Genomic DNA, 24129 nt, shown 5'->3' with positions numbered 1-24129 from the left:
GCCAACATTGTTTTGTCTCAAGCTACAAATGAGATTTATTAGTTTGAGTCAGTAATCCGTGTTGGGTTATTGCATTGACAATTTTGATCTGGAGGAATCTGTTGCTGTGAACAATATCATGGACGAATTAGAAAACAACATTCTTGATGTTTTTACTTGAGAAAGTGTACGGATTTAAAATACGTGTGTACAGAATGAGATAATCCACACTTTTAACAACGGAAAACACCGGAACTGATTGACAGGAAGTGTGCGCCATATTGATTTTGTTACTGTTTACAGGTCGTTATGGAATTCAACTTTGTAAACATATCATTTGGATACATTTTTTTTATATTCTTATTGTATGTTATAAAAATAATGTTACCATAATAATGTTGCCTACATATCGTTCGTGTACTTATTACAGGAATTTTTTTTAGCATTTTGACTTGGTTATACAACGGTGAAGGTTTAGTGGGCAGAACCACCCTGATGTTTATGGAGATCAAGTAGAGAATTCCAAGTCTCCTCAGTGACATCAGCGATGATTGAAATACTTGTAGATGATCAGTGATTGAGATAAGTGATCACTTGACTTGAACACAAGTGATAAAATATTAAGGAATTGATATGTGTTGAACAGTTGAGAATAGTTTTTCACGTGAGGTGTGGCAATTATGAAATAAGTTTACAAAATTCATTATATACCGGTTTTACGTCTGTTTATCAGAAGAGCTTTTTCATATTATTTTATTTTCTTGAGTTTGTTAAAGTAGTTTTATTAATTACAGCAAATTGAATGAGAATGGGATGTGAGCGAGTGTGGACGTGAAGAGATATTGTAAAAATATTTCATTTGTTCTTTTGTAGATAAATTTATAAAGCTGAAGCTGTCTTAACTGTCATTTGGAGAACGCCTGGCTCATCAACGTTATACGGTTTCATGACAAAATTATTGAATTAAAGCAAGTCTAACCGTTTGCACAGTAACCACCACCTTGACACCAACATAATTATCTCGCAATGCATCCTACCGTACCAATTATCATTACCTTAACCCGGTACACACACATATGTTTAAAGATTTTTATTTCTATAGTTTAAAGTTTAAGATGAATGTTCCAGAATAGAGACTGTGTTAGTATATTTTTCGCATACATTTATATTTACTAAAAAATTTATTTCATATATCTTTCTTAAATCATGAGTGGTTTTGTTCGTTAATAAAATAAACATAAATGAGTTCTATAGTTTTATTTCTTGCATGTTATTGTTAAGAAATGGTTTTTGGGGTTAGGATCCAAACAATAGTGCACGACTTCATTTATGTGTCATTCAAATAGAGTCACTGAATATCAACACTTTAATCCTACAGGGTATCCATAACCTTGAGCATAATCAAATCCATACGTAATCAGCCCAAACTTACTTCCCGATGAACTATTCACCTTATGTAATCCAGGATCATCCATCTCTAAGCTTATAACAGAATAAGACTTTCCATTCATATGCACAGTTTGCAAATTGGAGTTAAATGCGTCATATTTTTTCCCATCAATATTGATATCATCAACTTCACTCGAATTTGTTATAATTGTAAGGTAAGTCCGGTATTTTGTTTGGAGGTTTCGTTTTGGAGGGTCGGGGATTATGACGTCATAGTCAGATCTATATTGTTCAACAGACGGGGTCACAATCATGGCTCCACTGGCCGTGTCGTAGTGAGATTGCATTGTTTTTGCTACTTGGACCACTAAAACTGGCTTGTCACTCGAAATATTGACTGAGCGTCCATTGAATGATTCTAACGTTTGGAAGGATCCCTCGTTTTGAAGAGTGATGTCTCTGTTTCCAACGGTAACGTGAGTGTTTGGACTGGAAGCGATTATTTTGTAATAAAAACTATGTCTGTCTTGAAGTTTGGGAACGATGAACTGTTTGCCAAGAGAAGGTACAGAAGGCATCATTTGGGAAAGGGTCTGTGCATCAAATATATTGGACGGGTCAACGGGTTTTGGAACAACAGTAGCTGTATTGCCCGACAGAACAGAAACTGGGTTCGAACTCTGAACTATGGTACCCGTGAAATCCGTTAGGCCTGCAATCTGAAAAGTTTCATAACGACCCAGAGAGATGTTTAAAAAATCCTCGTCTCCATACTGTCTGCCTTTTAACTCTATGGTATCATTACCAGTTAGTTTGAGTTTGAATGAAAGATCAGTGTTGTCTTTCAGAGCAGCCACGGTAACATAGGCTGGATTGGCTCCGTCAAATGCAGGCTCGGTGGACACTATATATTTAGTTGACAGGCAGTGCGTTGGTAAGGCCAAAAATCCCGTGTCGAACACGTTCCGATACTCTTGTACGTGTAACGTGACATTGACGTCGGTCAGAACATGTACCGACTTGTTTTCTTTCTGTAGATTGTCAACAGTTAGGTGAGGATCTAGCCCTATGATATTTTCTCCCTTAGTTAAGGTTTTGTTTATGTAGGCGTTGTTTTCAGGAATGTAAATACTTATATGACCATTTTCAGGGGAAGTAACCAACAAGGAAATGTTGTCGGCGTCATTTCCGTTTTCATGCTTTGAAAAGGCCAAAAGGAACTCTTGTCCTGTTGAGTCTTCAAAACAAAAACTTATATCACTTAAATTATATATATACACAATGGAAAAAAATATTAGTCATTAAATTTTCATTTGTACCTGGGCCATTGTTCTGTGTCTGGGAAGATGTGGGGGAAATCGTTGAAGTTAGCGGTACAGTACCAGCGGTCGGTATTGTAAAGTTTGAGATACCTTGTGTTGTACTGGAAGACTGTTGCATTGTTGCTTGTGTTGTAGGAGAAGATTGTTGCCATGTGTTTTGTATCGAGCTAGACGGGTGAAAGATTTGTGTTGGGTGTATTGTAGGAAGATAGGCGGTTGACTTCGAAGACGATGGAGTAGTTGCTTTATCTAAAAAAAAAAAATACCGAAATTATGTTTAACATATTTTTTCCCATTTTCATCTTGAAAGTGCACAATTTATGAAATGAAAACTTCGCCTATCCAGACACATAGTATTTTTTTCAAAGAGAAGTTGCGTGTGACAGATTTTCTCAAATAATCTTAACATCAACTCCAATCTCTTCACCCCTTAACACTAAACAATTAGATAAAACGATATTTGAAGAGATTCTTTCATTTTTGTTCTGGGTACACATATTGCTGTTTTTTAGGTTATGTTTTGTAGTAAACTCGATAACAAGTCCTAAGTACATGTAAATGTGTTATACGTTATGTTTCATGTACACATGTAATATATGCGCATATATTTTTGGCACTGCAGTTCAAAAACTTTCAAATGCTAGTAACAAATCCAATAAATGAGTGAGCTATTAATCTAATTGCTTAGCAATTTTTGTTTTAAACGTTAAAAAGCTTATTTCACATAAAATTATATTCACTGGGTTTTAGTATATGCATATTTTTATCTTTAGTGTGTTAATGCCTTCTAGTAAACATGCAAAATACGAAGCACGTTCTGTCTTTCCGTGGTTGGTCTTACATTTTTCTGCATCGTTTGAACTGTAAATGATTAGAGCACATGGTTTTCTGGCTTTGACACTTTCTGTTGTGATACATTTGGTATTTAAAAGATGTATTCAGGGTTTTTTTCCAGATAAATCTGTGTAGATAGTTGGCGACTTACCCAATCTGTGACACTCGTAGTTGCACAGATCACCATGACAGCATTGACTGCAATCTACGTATCGTTTGTGGAGCACCAGTCTTCTTCCGACAACTACAACTCCTGAAACAGCCGAAACACTTCCAAACTGAAGTCATTCATGTTGTCGCATGCAAAAATTTACGCCAATATTCCGTCAACAACGTTATGAATCAAAGTACTGAAGTACTGACGGGAGTTGATTTTATCAATTATCATTTATTTTTAAATCAACTTATCTTGCGTGGCAATTAGTTTCTAATCTGTATTTAAATTACGCACTTTTTATAATATGGAATTTTATTAGACTTTTCCGACAAGAATTTAGAGAAACCCCATATGAATCATGCTGTGTAATATTTAAAGATAGATTTCAAACTATGTATTAGTAATCAAAACAATTCTAAAAGTTGTATGGATCTAAGCACTATTGATATCGAACTCTAGTCTCGTTCAACCAGACGTTCAGCCGTCTCCGTTAATCTCCGACAAGCAACAGAGCCTCTCTGTTTGTCGGAGATTAATTTTACGGAGAGAGCCGAGCGTTTGGTTGAACGAGACTATATTAAACTCTGGCGTAGGAATACATGAGACTACAAAAATAGCTAAATTGTTTGTATTAAATAAAATCTGACTATTTTCAAACTGTTTATAGATAAGTTTCCTTGAAAAACAATGCTTCAGCACACATTACATCGAATTTTTGTATTATTTTCAAGAATTAAGACTCGTCAGCGGTGATGATTTGTGCTTAGGTCCAAACACTGTTTCACTTTCAGTTTGCCAGAGTAACTGCATAGGAGAGTTGATTAAAATCAACTCTCAAAAAAGTACGTTTGCTCGTAATAAGTATTCACTTTCGTTTAAATTTCTTTTTTGATTTCCATGAGCTAAAATTGCATCTCAAAATTGGATTTAAAATGGATAATTATACTTAAAACGGAGCTACATGAAAAAAGCGAAATAGGTAAATAGGTAATTATTAACCTTCAGCTTTCCTTGCTTGTATATTTCTTTGCAAAGTGTATACATGTGATTGCTAGTCTTGTTATACAACTTACCCATCGGTGGTGTGACAGCCTGTTTCGTTGTGTGTTTGGTGTGTGTGGCATGTGTGTGGGTTTTTCTGGATGACGTTGTGAATGTTGTTGTTTGAGCTTGTGATGTCGTCGTCGACATTGATGTTGAAGCGACGGTGCTTGCTCTCGTGAAAGTGTGCCACGAGGACAGATCAGCTATTGCATTCTGTCTGGAGGCAACACTCGAACATAACTTTAAAACATGGATTAGTGATTCTTATGTTGAATTAAAATAATTATAATGACCGTATATTTTAAATAATACTTATTTCATTAACTCGTAACCTTAGTTTTTTTTAATTTCAAAAACACCTATGCTTAGCGTTTCCTTTTCTATATTTTATTAATCTTCTACGTACTTCGTATATTATACATTTGGGTTAATTACTATAGTGATCATAAAGAAAACGAAATTTTAATACATTGAAACATTTCAAACAATTTAACTTACTTGTGAATGAACACACCCGGTAGAGTACACCTTATCTCCGAACTCAACCTCGTCAGTTATGTGACAAACCTGAGGAGAACTTGGTGAAATATATACTTTTCTCCAATTACAAAAATCTCGAATTGCTTTACATTTCATAAAATGCGACTGCAGGTTTTTTAATACTGCTAATTTACCAACGAACCAACATGCAGTGTTTTAAATATCAACATGTCCTCTTACCTCAGTCTGCCTACAGTACGTGATTGTACGACAATCTGTTGCATTGCGAATCTGAGAGCATCCAAAGCACATCGGTCCGCGGGTGGAAGGAATGCCTCAAATGCATATGATTAATTAATAATTATAAACAAGAGTCCCATGGGCCACATCGCTCACATGAGCAACAATAGGCATGATAAATTCAGCTTAATGGAGTCATAATAAAAAATATGTGGACAATGTGGTATAATACATGTAGATCCTGTATAAATAAAAGTCAATTTCCCCCGGATATTTTTGTATTTATGATCCAGTCCCAGATGATTTTATAATCATATTACATGTTGAGCATTGCAGTTCTCAAAAAATCTTAAACAGTTGTTTATAAACAGGATATAAACCTAAATCACACTCTAAACCCCTTGTGAGAAACAAGAATCGTCCAAGGGCTAATGTCTAAACAATTTTAAAGAATAAGCAATATGTCAAAATGCTTGCATATAAGTAAAACCATACATGATAACATTTCAGTTTTTATGAATAATAAAAATGTTTTCCTTTGTACAACTAGATCCCATATGTGGCCCCACCCCACTCCTCAAAATTTTGATTTTAACGAATTTGAATACACACTATCTAAATTTGCTTTCATTTAAGTTACCGCTTTTAAAGGCGAATTGTATTTTAGAAAAAATTAAGATTTTTCTTTATATATTCCTACGTAAAAATTTCTCTCCTTCCCCCTGTTGTGACCCCATCCTTATCCCGGGATTCATAATTTGAACAAACTTGAATCTACACAACCTAACGATGCTTCCACATAATTATCAGCTTTCCTGGTTGATTAGTTTCTGAGAAGACGATTTTAACAGACTGTTCACTATATACTTCTATGTAAAGATATGACCCCCCCCCCCCCAATTGTGACCCCATCCTACCCCCGGGAGTCATGATTTTCACAACTTTGAATCTACACTACCTGAGATTGCTTTCACATAAGTTTCAGCTTCCCTGACAGATTCGTTTCTGAGAAGAAGATTTTTAAAGATTTGCTCTATATATTCCTATGTAAAAATTCCAACCCCCTCCCATTGTGGGCCCGCCTTAAGCCCGGGAGTCTTGATTTTCACAACTTTGAATCTATACTTCTTAAGGATGTATCCACACAAGTTTTAGATTTCCTGGCTGATTGGTTTCTGAGAGGAAGATTTTTAAAGCTTTACTTTATATATTCCTTTGTAAAATTTGACCCCCTATTGTGGGCCCGTCCTACCCCTGGTAGTCATGATTTTCACAACTTTGAATCTACACTTCTTAAGGATGTATCCCCATAAGTTTCAGCTATCCTGGTTGATTGGTTTTTGAGAGGAAGATTTTTAAAGATTTACTCTATATATAATCCGAATATATATATTATATAAAATTCGACCCCCAATTGTGGCCCCACCCTACCCCTGGGGGTCATAATTTTCACAACTTTGAATCTAAACTACCTGAGGATGCTTCCACAAAAGTTTCACCTTTCCTGGCCAAATGGTTCTTGAGAAGATTAGTTTTAAAGATATCTCAATTTTTTTAATTTTCCTAATTATCTCCCCTTGTAAAAGAGTGTGATCCTTAATTTTTACAACTTTAAATCCCCTTTGCTTAAGGGTGCATTGTGCCAAGTTTGGTTGAAATTGGCCCAGCGGTTCTGGAGAAGATTTTGAAAATGTGAAAAGTTTACGGACAGACGGACAGACAGACAAAAAATTATCAGAATAGCTGATCAATTTGCACAATTTCAAATCTCAAGTTACAAGTTTTATTTCTTTTGACATTACTATTATAAGGCGAATAACACGCAGCAAGTGTTTTACACGACATTGTGATTTGTTGAAAACAACCCTGTATAAACTAGTATGAAATTGAAAGTTGATACATATTTTAGCTCACCTGAGCCAGAGGTAAAAGTGAGCTTTTTAAATAAAAATTGTCCGTTGTATGTCGTTGGCATCGTCATAAACTTTTCAAATTTTCATCTTCTTCTCTAGAACCTAATTGGCAAGTTTCAGCCAAACTTGGCACAAAGCATAATTTTGGTGAAGGAGAAATAATTTTAAATTATTGAAAATTTGTTGGTTAACTTAAAAAATCTCTTAAACCATTCGGGCAGGAAGTGTAGATTCAAGTTTTTCAAATTATGAACCTTGGGGGTAGATCTAGAGTTGAGCCAAATGGGGGTGTCGAATTGTTAGATAGGAAAATCTAGAGAAAATATATCAAAATCTTTTTCTTAATCTCCAATTGGCCAGAAAGCTGAAACTTGTGTTGCATTCTCTGGTTAAATAAATTTAAGTTTGTTCATAGTTGGGGGGGGGGGGGGGGTGGTGTTCGAATTCTTTCATAGGAATATACATGTATGAAAAAAAACCCCTTAAAAACCTTCTCAAATACCAATTGGCTGGATAGCTAAAACTTGTCTGGAATCATCCCGAGGTAGTGTAGATTTAAGTTTGTTCAAATCATGCATAATTATTATCCCCAGTGGTAAGGTTGAGCCACAATGGTAGGTCATTTTTTTTTTACATAGGAATATATGGAGTAAAATATTTTAAAAACTTCTGTTTCAAAACCAATTAGCCAGAAAGATGAAACTTGTGTGAAAGCATTCTCAGTCAGTGTAGATTTTAGTTCATATCATGATTTCCAGGGGTGATGTTGGGCAACAATTGGGGTAATTCAATTGATTAAATCTTTCTAAAATGTTCTCAAATACTGACGAAATAAAAGGAGCTCAATGTTAACACTAACGAATATGTTGAGAAAATTTTGAAAGTCTTTAAAAGTCGAGATATATACTCTTCTAAGTTATCTAGATATTTATATATTTGATACTCCTATGACGGTCTCCAGCGTTTGTTAGCTGTTGTTGCTCAAGGGAGCGATGTAGCCCCTGAAGGTCTTGTTTTAATTATTGTTACAGCATTTTATGCTCCATGTACATATTTTGTTATAATTTTATTGTACTATGTAACATTCATATATTTTGTATATATTCTTTTTATATTGAGCATTATTGTATTATAGAAAAAAACCCAGAAAAAACAAAACAAAACGAAATGTCCCCATAAGTGTCGCAATGATTATTTTACTTAATAATTAGCTAATATTACTTTTTATGTCGAAATCTTTAAATACGTTTTTCTTTTATTTTCAAATTAACGTCAATTGTTAATTAAGCCTCACAATAAAACATGTATTTTAATAACATAATTCAACCTGTTTTGATGTCTTACCTGGCACGTGTGGGCGTTTTAATTACATAATTTGAACAGTGATTATTAACGCTTATTATAATGATTGTTACCTGTTCGTTTCATTTTTATCCACGCCCACAAATAATTAAATTACCAATTATATTTTATATTTCGGGATTAACTTTATGGGCGTGACTTTGTAATTATCGACGAAATAAAACCAAAAGCCAAACGCAAATTGTCACCTTTTGACATTTGCAATCTAAATTAATAAACTTTATATTTTGGCTTTATTTTAATATTTGGTTTTATTTCGGAGGTAAATATATTTTTATTTTATGGGTTTTTTGGTGTCAATTTTAAGAAATGTTTTTATTGTGAATTTACACCTTTTGACATTTGCAATCTTAATTAATGAACTTTATATTTTGGCTTTATTTTAATATTTGTTTTTTTTTCGAAGTCCCCGAAGATCCTTTATTCCCCGCTACCTCAGCAAAGCGAGAACACAGAGAAAAAAATCCGTTGTAACATTATGATCAGTTGGTAATGTTTTTATAAAATACCGGTCTCAAAACTAGCTAGTTTAAAATAGAAAAAAAAAACCGTGTTAAATGCATCTGCTTTATGCATGTGCAATTCTAGATTTGTCAAACATTTTTCCTAATCTATCTGACATTTGTGACTTATACAAGAACCTGTACTAGTAGTACGATTCGCGCAGACTTTTGGTATCTGGAATAAATACATGCACCTGAAATCTTGCAAATTTAAGATAGTCCAAAGTTTCTACCTGGTTCCCCACAACCTTCCGAGTTACACAAGTCACTCTGACAACAATCCGTGCATGCGTAAGTCTGAATCAGTCCGTCTCCTGAGGTTAATGCTGAGCTGCTTGAATTCTGTACTTTACAAATCTATTAAAAGAAAAATTTTCCCCTTCATCATATATGCATTTATGCAATTGTGTGATAACATTATTAGATGATAACGTGGCGAATTTAGTTTTTCTGCTTGTCTTGTATGAGACAAGTTTTATTTTGTCTAAAAGCAAATTTATTTTAGCGTACTTTTAATTTTACGACCATTTCGCAAACTAGAAAGATGAAAACAAAATTAAAGAAAGAAGAGAGAGAGAGAGAGAGAGAGAGAGAGAAACTTACACCTTTCTCCATACATCCCGAATTGAAACGGATTCCATCTGTTGATATAATTTTTTCCACATAACAAACCTGAATAAATGGTAAGAGTTTAAGCATATTTATTGAATTGTTCTGTTATTGTGACGATCTAATCTTAGTTATCTTGGAACGAACCATGCCTCGTTGTCAGCACAGTAAGTGATTCCATGGCAATGACGTGGCTGAATGACGTTTACACACTGTAAGCACATTAATCCCAGTCCTAAAATAAAGAAAAAATCTTTTTTTACTATTTCAGAAACATTGCTCGACTTGAGAAATCGTCAGTTTAGATCTATTAGCATATCTAAACTAAATTTTGTATAGTTTGCAAAAGAAGAGGTTTAATACAAACAATTAATACTGAAATCAAGTCACACGCAAATGAAGGTTATTTTACAAATGAAGGTATAATAGTTTGCTTTTTCACATCAATGTGCCTGTTCTTAATTTTTCGTCTATACCTTGGGTTACTGCAATACTGAAGAAAACACAAGCTCCAATGACGTCTAAAATCAGACGGAAAGAATTCTTAGCATGTGCAAATTGTTGATAATATCAACGATTGATTAGAAAGTTACACAAAAACGATTTATTTTCTTTCATTATATCGTTTACAATACATACTGCTTGTTCAGAACAAATTCTTCTCAAGCCCAATCCTTTTATGTTGTGAACTTGATGACAGAAAAGTTTCTACGTATTAATCAAATACAACGGAGATTCGAAACGGAAAAGTTCCCTGAAGAGTTTGAGTTTTCAATTTAAAAATGATACCATTAGAAACTATTTATTCATTTTAATTTTGATGCACACAACAAAACGACTATGCATTAAAAAAAAAACTTTCATATGTTCACATGCCTACGAGTCATGTACAAGAAAGAAACTTCAATATATACAGTACAAGTTTTGTTTTGCCATTATCGTTTTGATATATAATACATGTAAATGATATATGATAAAATATCCAAATTCAGAATACAACCAAACATTGAATAACTCCCATTTGTGATTAAGTTAAAACTAATTTTAATGACTACATAAAGTCGACTTTCTTACCTTTCATTGTCAGGTAGTAGTTCACTGATAAGAATCTTCTGTTACAATACGAGACAAGTTTGTAAAGTTCACATGCGTATTTGTTAATTCGTATCATAAATAATTCGAAAACGAACCATATTTTACTTAAATTGTTACAAACATCATGGGAATGATTTAAAAATTTAATTTACAAAACATATAAAAGGAGGGCGAATTTTCCCCTAATACAGCAAAAGGTTTGGACAATTTAGGGAGAAAAGAAATTAGGTTATTCTAAGAAAAGACACTGTAACCGCTTTTAAGCTTAGGTTATGATATTTTGAACAAAAACAGTCGAAGCAACACAATGTGAATTTCTTTCATATTTTATATATTGTTATATAATCACCATAGAACATTTCTAAAGACAGCTTTGTTTCTTGTCATTGGCGCGGCGGCGAGCCCGTAAAGAAGTGGGGAGTTGGTGTGATTTTGCCTGTAAATAAAGTTAATAAGAAGAATTGTACGTGTATGTTGGAATCGCACACATTTCCAAATTATGTAAAAAATGCAAATTAAAATTTCTAAAAGTTTTTTGGAGAATGGAAGTAACAAACAAGAACTCACTGTGATGTGCACAAGCATTATTACACAGATCTCCTCGGCAGCAGTGTTCACAGGAAGTGTACCGCTTCTGTCTCTCCTGTCGTCTGCCCACCACCGGTATACCCATCAGGGCTGCTGTTGTGGACAAGGTTGATACTGACGTCGGAAGTGCTGTAGAATGTACAGAGGTTGGTATGTTTGTTGTGTGACCTGGAGTCGGCGTTTGGGATTTGGTTGGACTTGCTGATGTTGGCAGATTAGTCTGTGCTGATGTCAGCAGTTTTGTTGAACTTGCTGACGTCATTAGTTTTGTTGTAGTTGAGTACGTATAATGATGCATATTAGATAGGTCCGTCACGGCGTGAGTATTTGAAACTATGCTAATGCATTGCTGTTTGAAATGAAATACAGTTTTTAGTTTAAGAAATAGAGCAAAAGTTATACCTGAAATTTTTTTTTGAATACCTGAAAAGGCATACATCCAGATGAATATACTTTGTCTCCAAATTCAGACTCTTCTTTAATAAAGCAAAGCTGAAATAGAAGACATTCCAAAGGTGATGCTGCATGTACATGTGTATGTACTCGATAAAGAATAATTTGGTCTTCAACCATAAATTGTGAAAAATAAAGTGGTTTTGATTACCTCTGAGTTCCTGCAGTGGGCTATTTCCCGACACTCTTGATTGTCGAAGAGCTGTGAACATGCCAAGCAAACTGGCCCTCTTTCTTGTAATCGAGGATAACCTAGAAGTAGGTGCCCCAAATCAGCTCAAAAATCTTCCAACTGTATACGCATTTATCATAAACAATTCTCTATGCTTTGAAGAAAATATATTAATAATAAAATAGAGCTAAACTAAAAAACAATAGAGAGCAAATATAATAAAAGTATCTATTCGAAAAGAAAGAGTACCTCTAACCTGTCGGGAGAGAGTGGCTCCTTTGTCTTACCTGGTTGGCCGCACCCCTGGGCGTTACACAGGTCGGTGTGGCAGCACTCCGTACAGGTGGGGGGAGCCAGGATACCGTCACTGTTACTGTGTATGTGTAAGGTTTTATTCTGTTCCTCACATACCTGTAACGTTCATGTCTTATTGGTCATAATGGACCAAAGGCACTTGTCGTTTATTTTCTCATCATAAAAATATCTCCCTACCCAGTATCACATTGTACATTTTTTTTCAATTGTGGGGAAAATACATAATGTCATGTGTATGTGTATTAGAATTGCTTACTGCTTTCAATCAGAATCATCTTAATTCGTGTTTGTGTTTTATAAGGAAACAACCAATTAGGATCATTGATCTATCCTCAATGAACAATTTTTTCATTAAAAAATAATTCACGTTTTTACGATACCTAAGTAAAAAATATTAAACAGCTGATAGTTTATTTCATAACATCTATGTATTTGGTCGTACATGTAAGTCGCAAATTCTTTTCGTAAAACGCAGGCCTGAATAATACAAACTTACGGGTCTCTGTAAGCATCCTGTATTGTATCTCACGCCATAGTTAGACTCCACTCTTTCAACAAAGCACACCTTTAATTAAAATGAAAGTTATCAAACATAAATGATTTAATAGTTTATTCATCATCAGACAAGCATAAAAAATTGTCCTATATTTTTTTGTACGAACTACCGGTATGTGACTCAGCACATCCGTGTATTATTTGATCGATCTTTTAAAATATGATTTCTCATTTGAAAATTAAACATCTTGCATGCTTTTTTAAAAATGATACTTAATGACCTTACAAATGTTGCAATTGCACCAACTTAACAGGGACCTTGGCTTCTATAAAACAGAAACACAATACATGTATATTTTGTTCATTTTTTGTTCTGTAACACAGGGTTCTATTTTGTAGATTTAGTATGTGTATTTAATTTAGCAATTTTGTGACTGGAAGACCTTTGTTAGTTTGTTGTGTTAATTGTAGGCCTTTCAGTCATATTTGATTTACTGAATGATGTTTATAGAATGTTGTGTCATCTGTTTTACTCGTGACTCTGTTTAACAACTTACTTAGCTACACTGTTTTGCTCCGATATGGAAACAGTGTTGTTTTGGATCAAAAAGGTTTAAACGCAAAGAGCATTACACTTGTATATCTTATGTTTGAAAGGAATCATGATGGAGACGCCAGGTTACAATGGAGTAGTAAGGAGAGAGAAAGTTCCGTCAGTACTCACCTCATCGTCCGCACAGTAAGATATGCTGTGACAATGGCGGGGCTGAATGGACTGATGGCAACTCAAACACATCAACGGGGTTACTATAGGTAAAGGCAGAACATTGTCATTTATAGCAATATCAGTTAACTATAGGTAAATGCAGAACATTGTCATTTATAGCAATGTCAGTTATAAATCAGGAAATTAACATTTTTCATTATAATAGTCGTTAACGTCACATGTTAGTACTTCAGATTAAATCATATGTTTAAATGAACATTTTTTGTATAGCGTCGTCAAAATGTGCACAATTATAATTCGCTACAGTTTGAGTATGTGACTGTAAAGACTGTGTGATAAACAAGACATAACTGAGCGTCTTCACCCAAAATTCAGGCACAGATAAGTCTTACCTTGATCAACTGAGAAACAATGAAAAACTAAAAGAATGCTTAGTAATTCTGTAAAAGACAAAACATGTGTTACTTTAATGAAAAAAATCAGTTCCAGCTAATATTGATTTTGTATATTTATATACTAGGTATTATCCTGAGTATGAAAAATGGTATGATTCACCTGGAATAGAATAGTATCAAATGGTTTTACTTACCATATTTATTTTGACCGATCCTAAATGTTCTCATTTCAATTTTAAACAACTAAAAGAGTTGTCTCTCAATGTTCAAGTTGACTAAATATAATGACAAGGTAACTTTGTGATTGATAGCCATATAAATTCGATTACAAAGAAGTAGGTCAACACAATACGTTCTGCGTGTATGTACTATAGTATACTAGAATACTTATAAGTTGTGCTCTATTTTGACTTCACCAGGGCATCTGAGCTCTTATATATAGTTTAGCAATCAGATATCAATAAATTCGCTGTCAGTACTTTTCAAAGATACAATCGAACCACATTGGATGCTGTTAAATCATATTCGAAAAACAAAAATAAAATATTCAATATTTTTATCATTTTTATTTCGTTTCGAATTTTTAAATGTATACCTAAAGAGACCGGACTGGAATAAAACCAAATCTAACAAAATTCGAGTAATTCTACAGTTTCGAACGGAAACTGTGAGTAAATAACTGGATTTGGCCAGATTGGGGATGATCGTTTGGATAAATGGATTTCACCCAGCTCTATCTTAGCGAAAACTTATTGGCCGTGTTTTGCCGGTTTTCCATCAGCATGGACATGTAAAATCTCTAATGTACCATCGCAAAAACTTATTATAAACAACAAGAGACAGAATCCAAGTCCGTTCTACAGCTATCTTTCTGAGTTCTCAGCATTAATAAAGAAATTCTGGGTTTTTAGATGAGCGCTGCAATTTTTTTTTTTTAATTTCAAGAAAGTTGTTGGTGATACAAAGCTCTTCAATTTACATCGAGTGCTGAGAAAAAAGGTTAAAATTGCATGAATTTCAACGGCAGTGATAACGTCATTACATAACTGAAGTTGTTGAATAAAAATGAAACTTTTTTACGCATATTTTGGGTTGTACCCATGTGTTTATTACATTAAAATTAAGAAACAACTTATAGTTTAAGAAACAAGTGTGTATACATTTGTATCTTTGTATCTTTCTAAGCAAAGAATAACAAAAATGATAAAAAATATACAATGATTTTCATGAATAAAGCATTAAAACCTAGCACAATTATTAATTAGTCAGTTGAAACGGTAAAACAATCATTGGTTATTAATTTGAAATGCTTAAAGAATAAATGATTAGTCATTTGAAGTATAAAATATTCAGTGATTTGTCACTTTTAGACCAACAGGAAACCCAAATCCTTGGAACTGTTTAAAACCGTAAACTGTCAATCCGAATGGGTTTCCCTGAATGTTTTCCACAACATGACCACCGTACTGATTATAAGGCATGTTTATAATCGTGTACGACTGTCCTTTTAAGTGTATATGGTCCATGGTATTGTTATATGCACTATAATGATTCCCATCAATACGAAGGTCTTGTTCGTCTCCAGTTTTTATCATAATGGAGATGTAATTTCTATATTCGCTGTCGTCAAGAATACTGAAGTGGTAATCGCTTTGGAATTGCTGAACGGCCGGAACAACTATCATAGCACCACTGGCGTTTCCATCGTCGGCTTTCATTGTGTCTGCCATTTGGACAACGAGGATTGGCTTGTCGCTAGATATACTAATTGGATGGTCCGTAGCTTCAACCTCTACCACAGATCCGGGTGACGTCAGATTCATGGTTCCAGTGTTTGTAGTGACGTGAGTTCCGCCTTCTGAGCTGATTACTTTATAGATAAACTTACTCCTATCCTCCAGCTTTGGAAGAATGAAGTCGGTACCCAGGCCCTCAATAGGTGGTATCATCTGTGTGACAGTTTGAGTCTCGCAGTTTTGAGTGCAGGACGAAGATGGTATTACGGTAGATTCTGCTCCAGCAAGAACAGCAATAGGTCTTGTACCCTCAATGAATGTTCCACTTAAATCCGTACCATTGACCTCTAGATGAAAGGTTTCGAACTGATTCAGAAGAACGTCAAAGCTTTCACCATTTTCATATCGGTAGTTTCTCCATGGCGTAATGTAAGCGTACTTGCTTTTGTCTGCAATATGAAGATCAAAGCGAACCCTGGTATCTTTCTGCAACGCTACCACGGTAATGAAAGAGGGATTATCTTTCGTTCCCTTGGCGGTGGCAGTCACGTATTTCATGGAAAGACCCGAAACGGGTAGAACTGAAAAAGCTGTATCGCTTCCATTTTTGTTCTCCATTACACTTACAGATATGTTAACATTAGATAAGATATGAATCCCCTTTTGTTCGTTCCAGGGTATAGATACAGCCTGACTTGGGTCCATTGGTATGACGTTTCTGCCCTTCGATATAGTCACATTGATGAATGACTGAGTGTAAGCGCTGTAGATACTAATCTTTCCATTCTCAGAGGAAGTCACAACTAGGGATATGTTGTCAGCATTTTGGTGGTTTTTGTGTTTGGAAATTGCCAGCAAAAATTCAGAAACAGCCATACCTTTAGAAGAGAAGAGAAGGGTTTGAAAAAGAGCATATAAATCAAAGGCAACTTTATTTTTCAGCTTTTAGCATTTCCGGAACGTGTGTTATCACCTGTATACATCGTTGGAAATGTTGTCGTTGTCACAGTAGTAGTCGTGACAGTTGTTGTTGACGTCGTTGTATTAGAGTACGATAGAGTTGTTTCACTTGTGGAAGTTGTTGTGTTTGACATTGTAGTTACATTGGTTGCAGGGATGGAGGCAGTGGCCATTGGTGTTGTTGGCGGTGATAAGGATGTTAGTTCCGTTGTTGTTGGCATCTTTGATGTTGTCGGGGGTGTGATTGTGTAGTAGTTGGGAGTGTGTGTCAAAGGACCTTATATTTTTTAAAAATTGCAGACTTAGTACTTGTTATTTCAATATCATGTCTTACAAAAACTAAAACTGAAAATATCGTTTGTTAATTTACTTTTACATTTTTCTCACATTTACAAGTGCTGTCCTCTGGATTTCAATATTTAATGAAGAATTGTTTTAGCATTGAAAAAACTGAACATTTTTTAATCAGTATCTACAAATTATATGAAATTTTTTACTGTTTTGCCCGCAAACGTCATTGCAAAGATCTCCAGTGCAGCACTGATGACAGGAAGTGAACCTCTTGGGACGTCTGCTCTTTGGTACGGGCGGCAAAGCTTTGTTAAATGAAATAGATTGAAAGAGAGGCTTTGGTTTCACCAAAACCAAACGGGTATTTAAGTTTTTTTAAAATAAAAAACATGATTTTGACAATGTTGAATTAGCTGTTACCAAATTGTGAGAAATCCGCTCTGCCTAATCTAAGGACTGGAGGTATAGTCTCGTCGATGAAGTGAATGAAGCTTTCGGTGATCCCCGTGGGTACAGCGGTGGATTGCGTTATTGGCGTAGGTACAGGTTTTGAAGTTTTGCCAACCGTATGCACATGTTGATGCGTTGTTCTAGTTAGGATGTGGTTTGTAGTTGAAGATGAGTCAGTTGTGGGTCCGCCATCAGAAGTGGTTGGTGGATAGGCAGTTACGAACAGTGAGGTTTCTGGTAATTCGGTAGTTGTACTTGATTGGAGTGTCGGCTGTATAGATGACACGCGAGGAGTAGATGTTGTTTGTATTTTGATCTGTGTGGTTGTGTCCTGTTGGAGTTCTGTTGACCTTGTGAAGTGATGTGAATTAGACAAATCTCCAATCGCATTGGTATTTGAAACGATACTCAAACATTGCTGAAAAACATATTTTTGTCATGTCAGATACGAGATTTGAAGACACTTGTGTGTATCATATTTATGCTGGTATATAGAGTACCCATGCAACAATACCTGAAAAGGCAGACAACCTGTCGAGTATATTTGGTCACCAAACTCCTCTTCCTCTTTAATGTAGCAGAGCTGAACAAATACAAAGGTTCCCTTATTTTAAAGAAAATATGTATGGTTTAAAAAATTTTTTAAAAAGTAACAAAAATATCATTTTTTTCCAATTTGACAAATTTAAACACTTTGTGTCCAGTTTGTCGAGAAATACTTGATATTATTATAATTACAAGTCGATCTTTAAATTTTCCCATCATTTTGAGTTGATTCTTCTTTCTTTTTTTTTTAAGAAAATGTGTTACATCATTAGAAAGACAAAATCTATATTTAGTCTTTTGGGATATTTTGTGAGGGGTTGTCTCTCTGGCCAATTAAGAAATCCCAGTGTCTGGATGGAGTAGGAGAATTCTCTTTTTTTCATTTTGGCCAAATTAGTGAAGTAAATGAAAAAATATTGAGTACAACTTTTTACTTTATTAATTTTCAACTGCTAGAGTTTGTGGGTTTTCTTGTTGATCTTAACAACTTTATATCGGCACTTTTTCTTGTACAAGCTTTGTCTGTTGTAACTAAACTGGTTACATCCCGTAATACGATGGTCAGTTTTATCAATTTCTTTTACATCGTACTGACCTCTGAGTCCCTGCAGTGAGCTATCTGGCGGCACTCTCTGGCGTTGTCGTGTTGGTAACATGCAAAACAGATGGGACCTCTGGCCACGGGATATCCTTGCAAAAAGAACAGAGTGCATGAGAGGAGACTTCATAATACTTAATACATGATTTTCGTTTTACAAAAATCTTTATTGTTAAACAAGTCATAAACTCAATACAACAATGCTGTATTAATTAAGTTTTTCAGTAATTTATTTTTACCCCTTATAGTAGAAGTACACAATCTCCTAACCCCTAACAGTACATCTTAGTATATCAGAAGGAGCCTCTATTACCTGCAATATATCTTAACATACATGTATCAGAGCAAGCCTCTATAACCTACAATATATCTTAACATACATGTATCAGAACAAGCCTCTATAACCTACAATATATCTTAACATACATGTATCAGAACAAGCCCCTATTAATTATAGTACAACTTGGCACAATAGACCAAGGCCGAACCCGCTATAGTACCAACCTTTTTGACCGCATCCCTCCGCGTTACACAGATCAGACTGGCAGCATTCAGTGCACGTGTACGGACGATGGTTGCCGTCACCATTGTTATTAATAGGATTGGACTCATTTTGTTCTCGACAAACCTTGAAGAAGCATGCACGTATTACTCATGTTTTCATTTTCGGCTAATTTAATTGATTTAATTTGATCTTTAGTCTTTAAAATCTGTTATATTTTCTTTGGTCAAAGGTATTATGTACATGCATTATACATGAATTAGTTATCAAGTGCGTTATAATAAACAGTTATTTTCACAGTAATTTTTTAGGCCTAACAATACGGTGATTGACATAACAAATTCATATTGATTATGGCAGTTGGTAAAAAATTGATATAACTGGCGCATAAATGTTGTAAGCTCATACAAAAAAAAAACCCTCAGAGAACTTGCTTTTTCTTGAAGGCATCCCACGTTGTAGCGAACACCGTACATAGATTCCACTTTCTCGACAAAGCATACCTAAATAAACAACAATCTTATTAAGGTCCCATAATCCGTGTACATCATAATTTGTATCATGTTTTTTTTTCTTTTATTAAACTACCATTTTGAAACTAAAAATACAAAAATATCCCTCAATGATAAATTCTTATCAAAAGGTTAACTAGACTAGAATCTTCATCGCGACCTAATTTAGATCGGATATAGACTTTTTATCCTTTTTCTGAGGGAAATACATGTATTAGCAATATTTCGGCAATCTAGAAGGGAAAACATTGTCAAGATATTCTTTGTGATTGTCCTAAGCGTGTTTCCGGTCAACAGATGGCGCACCTCATCTTCCGCACAGTACGTGATTGTGTGGCAGTGACGTGGTTGAATGGCGTCATTACACTGCAGGCACATCAACGACATCCCTAAAACACAAACACTATACTCCTGCTGATCGACAATTACAGGTACTAAAGAATGAAATGATATTCATAATCAAATTCAATAATTGATAAATATTTATAAACTACTTGTATACCTTTTTCTATCTGTAGGAAAACAATGGCTAGTGTGATGTACTCTGGAAGTAAAAGTGGACATTTAAAATAAAACATGTGATCTGAGATTGAAGAACGACTTAGAGATCTTTAGTTTAGATACACTATACACCCTATAGGATGTCAAATACCATATAAGATGTATTTATTTTATTACATTTTAGATTATTAGAATTATTGACTGTCGGTCATTTTAATTATTAATTGATTTTGACATTGTGGTTTATCAACAGAAAAAATCTATCTGGTCTATCTGGGGGTCAAACACAGACGTAGATTTCCTAAACGTACCCATTACTTACTTTTTTAAACTTACTTTTTATAAAAAAAAATCTGTCATATGCTGAAACTAATAATTGTTAACTATCTAGAGGTCCTATTAATTACTCTTTTTATATCAGAAGTAAAGCATCGTCTTATTGTTCAGAGAGAAATTTAAAACTCTCTCAACATATTGCATATTAATACATCCATTTATTAAAAACATATAGTTAGAAGATATATACTGTATGATATCTCGGATTATGAATATATTAACGATAATGGTACTTGTATCTGTATAAGAAAACCATGCGATATGAAGAGGCTTTTCCTCGGATGTTGGATTCAGCTTTATATGAAGGCAAACAAGCAGGTAACTCATCAGCGCTTGCCTCGTACTGAATTTTATTTTAGTAATCCCTTTAAATGGATTTTTTTTCCTGATGAACTCAGTTTATCATTAATTTTCTTTATGTTAGTGTTGTCGCGTACATAAACTACATAAGCTGGTGAGATTGAATATTTAACGTCGATCTTCTACACGTGACAAAAATTGAGGACGATATTATGGTTTCCCGATATGATGAAATTGGAAAATCTTAAATATCGGATACAAAGCAAGAGGTGTGTGGGGGGTGGGGGTGGGGGTGGGTACTCAGGAGTAGAGAGGAATGTTTTAAAAAAACAGTTTACATGGTCTACCACAGTTGCTTTAGGACAGGACCGACCATCCCCCTCCCTTGCCCCAAGTATCTAGACCCCCGGAACTTTACTCATTCTTTTCATAGAATTATCCTTTTATGGCATATTTATAAACTAATGTATCCATTGTTTACATGATATGTGTTTCTGTGTATTACAATGAAATCAACAAATAAAACCACGTTTCACCGTGTATAAAATACATGCGGTATTTATGTACGAGAAAGTGAAACATTTATCTTTTTATATTATAGATACATATGTAACCGAAGATCGACTTTCACTCTTTGAATTTAAATATTGACATCATAAACGAAACTAACAATGATATCAGAATTACCTCTCATTTTATGAACCTTCCACAACATTGTTTAATAGATACATAAGATATACAATAGAACATGCCCAGATCTTATCATATGTAGGTAAAATAATTGTCATATCTTCACCTTAGCTTGGCACACACTAGGTCAATATAGATGATGGGTTTTTTTTTTAATATACTTCATATCTATTATAAAATGATTATATTTATTCTAGAATTAGAAATCCCGTATAATACTAGTAATCAAGAAAAAGAAAAAAGATAGTAAAATTTAAAATTTGCAATGTTGGTAAACCATAAAAGAGATCATGGATCTCCGGTATTTTCATGTTTGGAATCACGTTATTGTATGACTGTGTTTCTACAATGAGATTTATATTTCGAGAGTAAATATGAAGTAGTTACAAAAGAAATTTGTTAGTTCCAATCATTGTATATGTGTATTTTTCTTTAAAAATAGAACACGAAAGAAAACTCATATTTCAAGTTATGAAGATTACTTGCTTCGCTGGTTCGTTGTCTTTATATCTATTACGGATTCACAGCCCGGCGGATAACGCAAACAGACTTCCAACGGATGACATTTTTTCCGTTCTTCTCCGTTTCCATGCGTTTATTATCCGTATGTATTCAAAGAATAATGTTAAAGGGAAGATCAGGTGAAATTTTAGCATGTTCAACAGGACTTTTTAGGTATGCTTGGCTACATTGAAGCGTTGTAAGCATGTGCTTACAATTTTTTTCTGAATCTTAATTTTTCATTGCAAAGCACGAATTTTGTTTGTGTCAAAACCCAAACTTTTTTCCATAGGTGCTTGTTTCTGTAATAAAAGTTCAGTCAAGTATACTAACAAAAGGTATCTAACTTTCAATTTCGAATTCCGTTGAGTACCCCCCCCCCCCTCACCCACCCTTCCGTGAATTGCATTCATTTTCCCGCAGTGGTAAAGTTCTTACTACCATTTTCTTTCAACTGTTTGCAAAATACTAGTACTCTGTGTTAAAACATTGTAAAAATTAAGCATGACGATCACAAACCAAAAAAACCGGAAAAGTACACCTTATTTATGTTTTACTATGGTGGCATATCTCTGCCCCTCGTGTGCAAGTTATTTTTTTATCAAATATGTTGACATGCAAGATAGATATGTTGACATGCAAGATAGTTATGTCAACATGCAACATAACTATGTTGACATGCAAGAAAATTGCAATCAAATAAGAATTATAAAAAAATCTCAAATATCGCCAATAAGTGACATCCAAGATGCTAAATGCAACTTATTTATGTCGACATGCAACTTATTTATGTAAACATGCAAGATAAATATGCTGACATGCAACTTATTTATGTCAACATGCAACTTCATTATGTTCACATGCAACTTTTTTATGTCGACATGCAGTTTTATTATGTTCACATGCTTCTTATTTATTTCATCATGCAACTTAGTTATATTCACATGCGAGATGAATATGTTGACATGCAACTTATAAGTTGCATGTCAACATAACTAAGTTCCATGTCAACATAAATATGTTGCATGTCAACATATTCATCTTGCATGATAACATAATTAAGTTGCATGTCAACATAAATAAGTTGCATGTGGACATAAATAAGTTGCATGTCGACATAAAGAAATTTCATGTAAACATAAATAAGTTGCATGGCAACATATTTATCTCGCATGTTAACATAAATAAGTTGAGAAAAATAACTTATATATAAGGGGCAGAGATATGCCACCATATTTTATACATCGTATCATGAAATATTTTTAATGTCGGAGTGAAACAACTTCCAATTTGGAATTCAGATTTAAAAAGAACTTAATAAAGGAAAGCATGTCATATATGGATTTGTAGATATATTATTGTTAAACAGAAAATAATACTAGTCCAATGAGCGGATCCAGATATTGTTTGGGGGGGGGGGGTGGTTGTTTTTGTTTTTTTTGTTTTTTTTTTACAATTCTTTACTTATTTTAAAGTTACTTTAATTTTTTGTTACAATATATTTGATTTTATGTAGAAAAAAAAATAGACGGACCCCCCCCCCCCCAAGTAAACGCAGACCGATCCTATATCTAATAGAGCTTTTTGTAAGTACAATTACAATATTATGCTGATATTTTTAAAATTAATACTATAGTTAAAATTATTTCCACCGTAATTAAACATAAGCCCAGCCTCTGCTTTCAATTTTTCGAAATAAACGATAAAATTAAAGGGGCATGGCCACGATTTTGGTCAAATTCTATTTTTCTGTTTTCATTATTTACAATGCTTAAAGAAAGCATTTCTACTGATCAAATGAAATTTGAGGGTCTGTTGTAAAGTTATAAGCAAGATACAGGGCTCACAATTCTTTGTCATGTAAACAAGGCTCGTGCCCTGTTGTTGTTTACATAGGTTCAATATACCAATAAAAAATCTTTTTCAAGCTGATTTGTCTATCTTCTTATTCATTTTAAGCATAAATAAACAGTTCCTTACGTTTAACACATTCATTAGGTCTAAAATTGGAATTTTAACTTCAACATTCAAAATGTAAACAAAAGCTTTGTTTACATAGCAAAGAATTGCAAGCTCTGTAACCCGCTTATAACTCAACAAATGACACTCAAATTTTGGTTGCCTATTAAAAATG

General features: G+C 34.1%; 3 protein-coding genes across 6 annotated transcripts; all 3 read right to left on the bottom strand.

The window, feature by feature from the left end:
• Positions 1-1221: 1221 nt before the first annotated feature.
• On the bottom strand, positions 1222-11010 carry LOC105335739 (mucin-22). Of its 2 annotated transcripts, none has more exons than XM_011439805.4 (11): positions 10907-11010; positions 10309-10353; positions 9985-10067; positions 9827-9895; positions 9457-9580; positions 5446-5540; positions 5224-5292; positions 4755-4965; positions 3676-3777; positions 2781-2939; positions 1222-2605 (listed from the first exon to the last, which is right to left on the bottom strand). In XM_011439805.4, exons 1-11 carry the CDS (start codon positions 11001-11003, stop codon positions 1338-1340), a joined length of 2322 nt encoding a protein of 773 aa, XP_011438107.4. In that variant the 5' UTR covers positions 11004-11010; the 3' UTR covers positions 1222-1337. The 2 variants fall into 2 exon arrangements, with proteins under 2 accessions (XP_011438107.4, XP_011438105.4); XM_011439803.4 differs by having other exon boundaries at positions 2688-2939; positions 10907-11009.
• A 227-nt stretch (positions 11011-11237) lies between these two features.
• Positions 11238-14850, bottom strand: LOC109619698 (uncharacterized). 2 transcript variants are annotated; one of them, XR_010712260.1, is made up of 9 exons: positions 14267-14850; positions 14070-14117; positions 13675-13757; positions 12952-13020; positions 12428-12551; positions 12120-12220; positions 11939-12007; positions 11495-11644; positions 11238-11363 (listed from the first exon to the last, which is right to left on the bottom strand). XR_010712260.1 is itself a non-coding variant. In XM_020070407.3 (9 exons), the coding sequence occupies exons 1-9, from the start codon at positions 14298-14300 to the stop codon at positions 11311-11313; spliced, it is 951 nt and encodes a 316-aa protein (XP_019925966.3). In that variant the 5' UTR covers positions 14301-14850; the 3' UTR covers positions 11238-11310. The 2 variants fall into 2 exon arrangements, 1 of the variants encoding a protein (XP_019925966.3); XM_020070407.3 differs by having other exon boundaries at positions 11495-11864.
• Positions 14851-15149: 299 nt separating this feature from the next.
• Positions 15150-20521, bottom strand: LOC105335736 (mucin-3A). 2 transcript variants are annotated; one of them, XM_020070406.3, is made up of 10 exons: positions 20170-20513; positions 19974-20056; positions 19590-19658; positions 19158-19281; positions 18651-18745; positions 18024-18092; positions 17480-17927; positions 17266-17364; positions 16782-17045; positions 15152-16686 (listed from the first exon to the last, which is right to left on the bottom strand). In XM_020070406.3, the coding sequence occupies exons 1-10, from the start codon at positions 20243-20245 to the stop codon at positions 15422-15424; spliced, it is 2592 nt and encodes an 863-aa protein (XP_019925965.3). In that variant the 5' UTR covers positions 20246-20513; the 3' UTR covers positions 15152-15421. The 2 variants fall into 2 exon arrangements, with proteins under 2 accessions (XP_065936049.1, XP_019925965.3); XM_066079977.1 differs by lacking the exon at positions 16782-17045 and having other exon boundaries at positions 15150-16686; positions 20170-20521.
• Positions 20522-24129: the final 3608 nt, after the last annotated feature.

The sequence above is a fragment of the Magallana gigas genome, chromosome 3 (assembly GCF_963853765.1).
Source record: "Magallana gigas chromosome 3, xbMagGiga1.1, whole genome shotgun sequence".
NCBI lineage: Eukaryota > Metazoa > Mollusca > Bivalvia > Ostreida > Ostreidae > Magallana > Magallana gigas.
Note: the sequence above shows the minus strand (reverse complement) of the source record. Positions and strands in the feature narration are given on the sequence as shown.

Bases quoted from the DNA above. Each gene is read 5' to 3' on its own strand.
- LOC105335739 (XM_011439803.4), bottom strand. From the start codon at position 11,003: ATGATACGAATTAACAAATACGCATGTGAACTTTACAAACTTGTCTCG. The intron at 5,293-5,445 runs GTAAGAGGACAT...AGTTCTCCTCAG, and splicing joins CGTACTGTAGGCAGACTGAG to GTTTGTCACATAACTGACGA. The intron at 3,778-4,754 runs GTAAGTTGTATA...CGGCTGTTTCAG, and splicing joins GGCTGTCACACCACCGATGG to GAGTTGTAGTTGTCGGAAGA.
- LOC109619698 (XM_020070407.3), bottom strand. From the start codon at position 14,300: ATGAGAACATTTAGGATCGGTCAAAATAAATATG. The intron at 13,021-13,674 runs GTGAGTACTGAC...TTTTAATTAAAG, and splicing joins CTTACTGTGCGGACGATGAG to GTGTGCTTTGTTGAAAGAGT. The intron at 12,552-12,951 runs GTAAGTTTGTAT...TGAACGTTACAG, and splicing joins CAGGATGCTTACAGAGACCC to GTATGTGAGGAACAGAATAA.
- LOC105335736 (XM_020070406.3), bottom strand. From the start codon at position 20,245: ATGTTTTATTTTAAATGTCCACTTTTACTTCCAGAGTACATCACACTA. The intron at 20,057-20,169 runs GTATACAAGTAG...TTTGTGTTTTAG, and splicing joins TTTCCTACAGATAGAAAAAG to GGATGTCGTTGATGTGCCTG. The intron at 19,282-19,589 runs GCAAGTTCTCTG...TGCTTCTTCAAG, and splicing joins TGGGATGCCTTCAAGAAAAA to GTTTGTCGAGAACAAAATGA.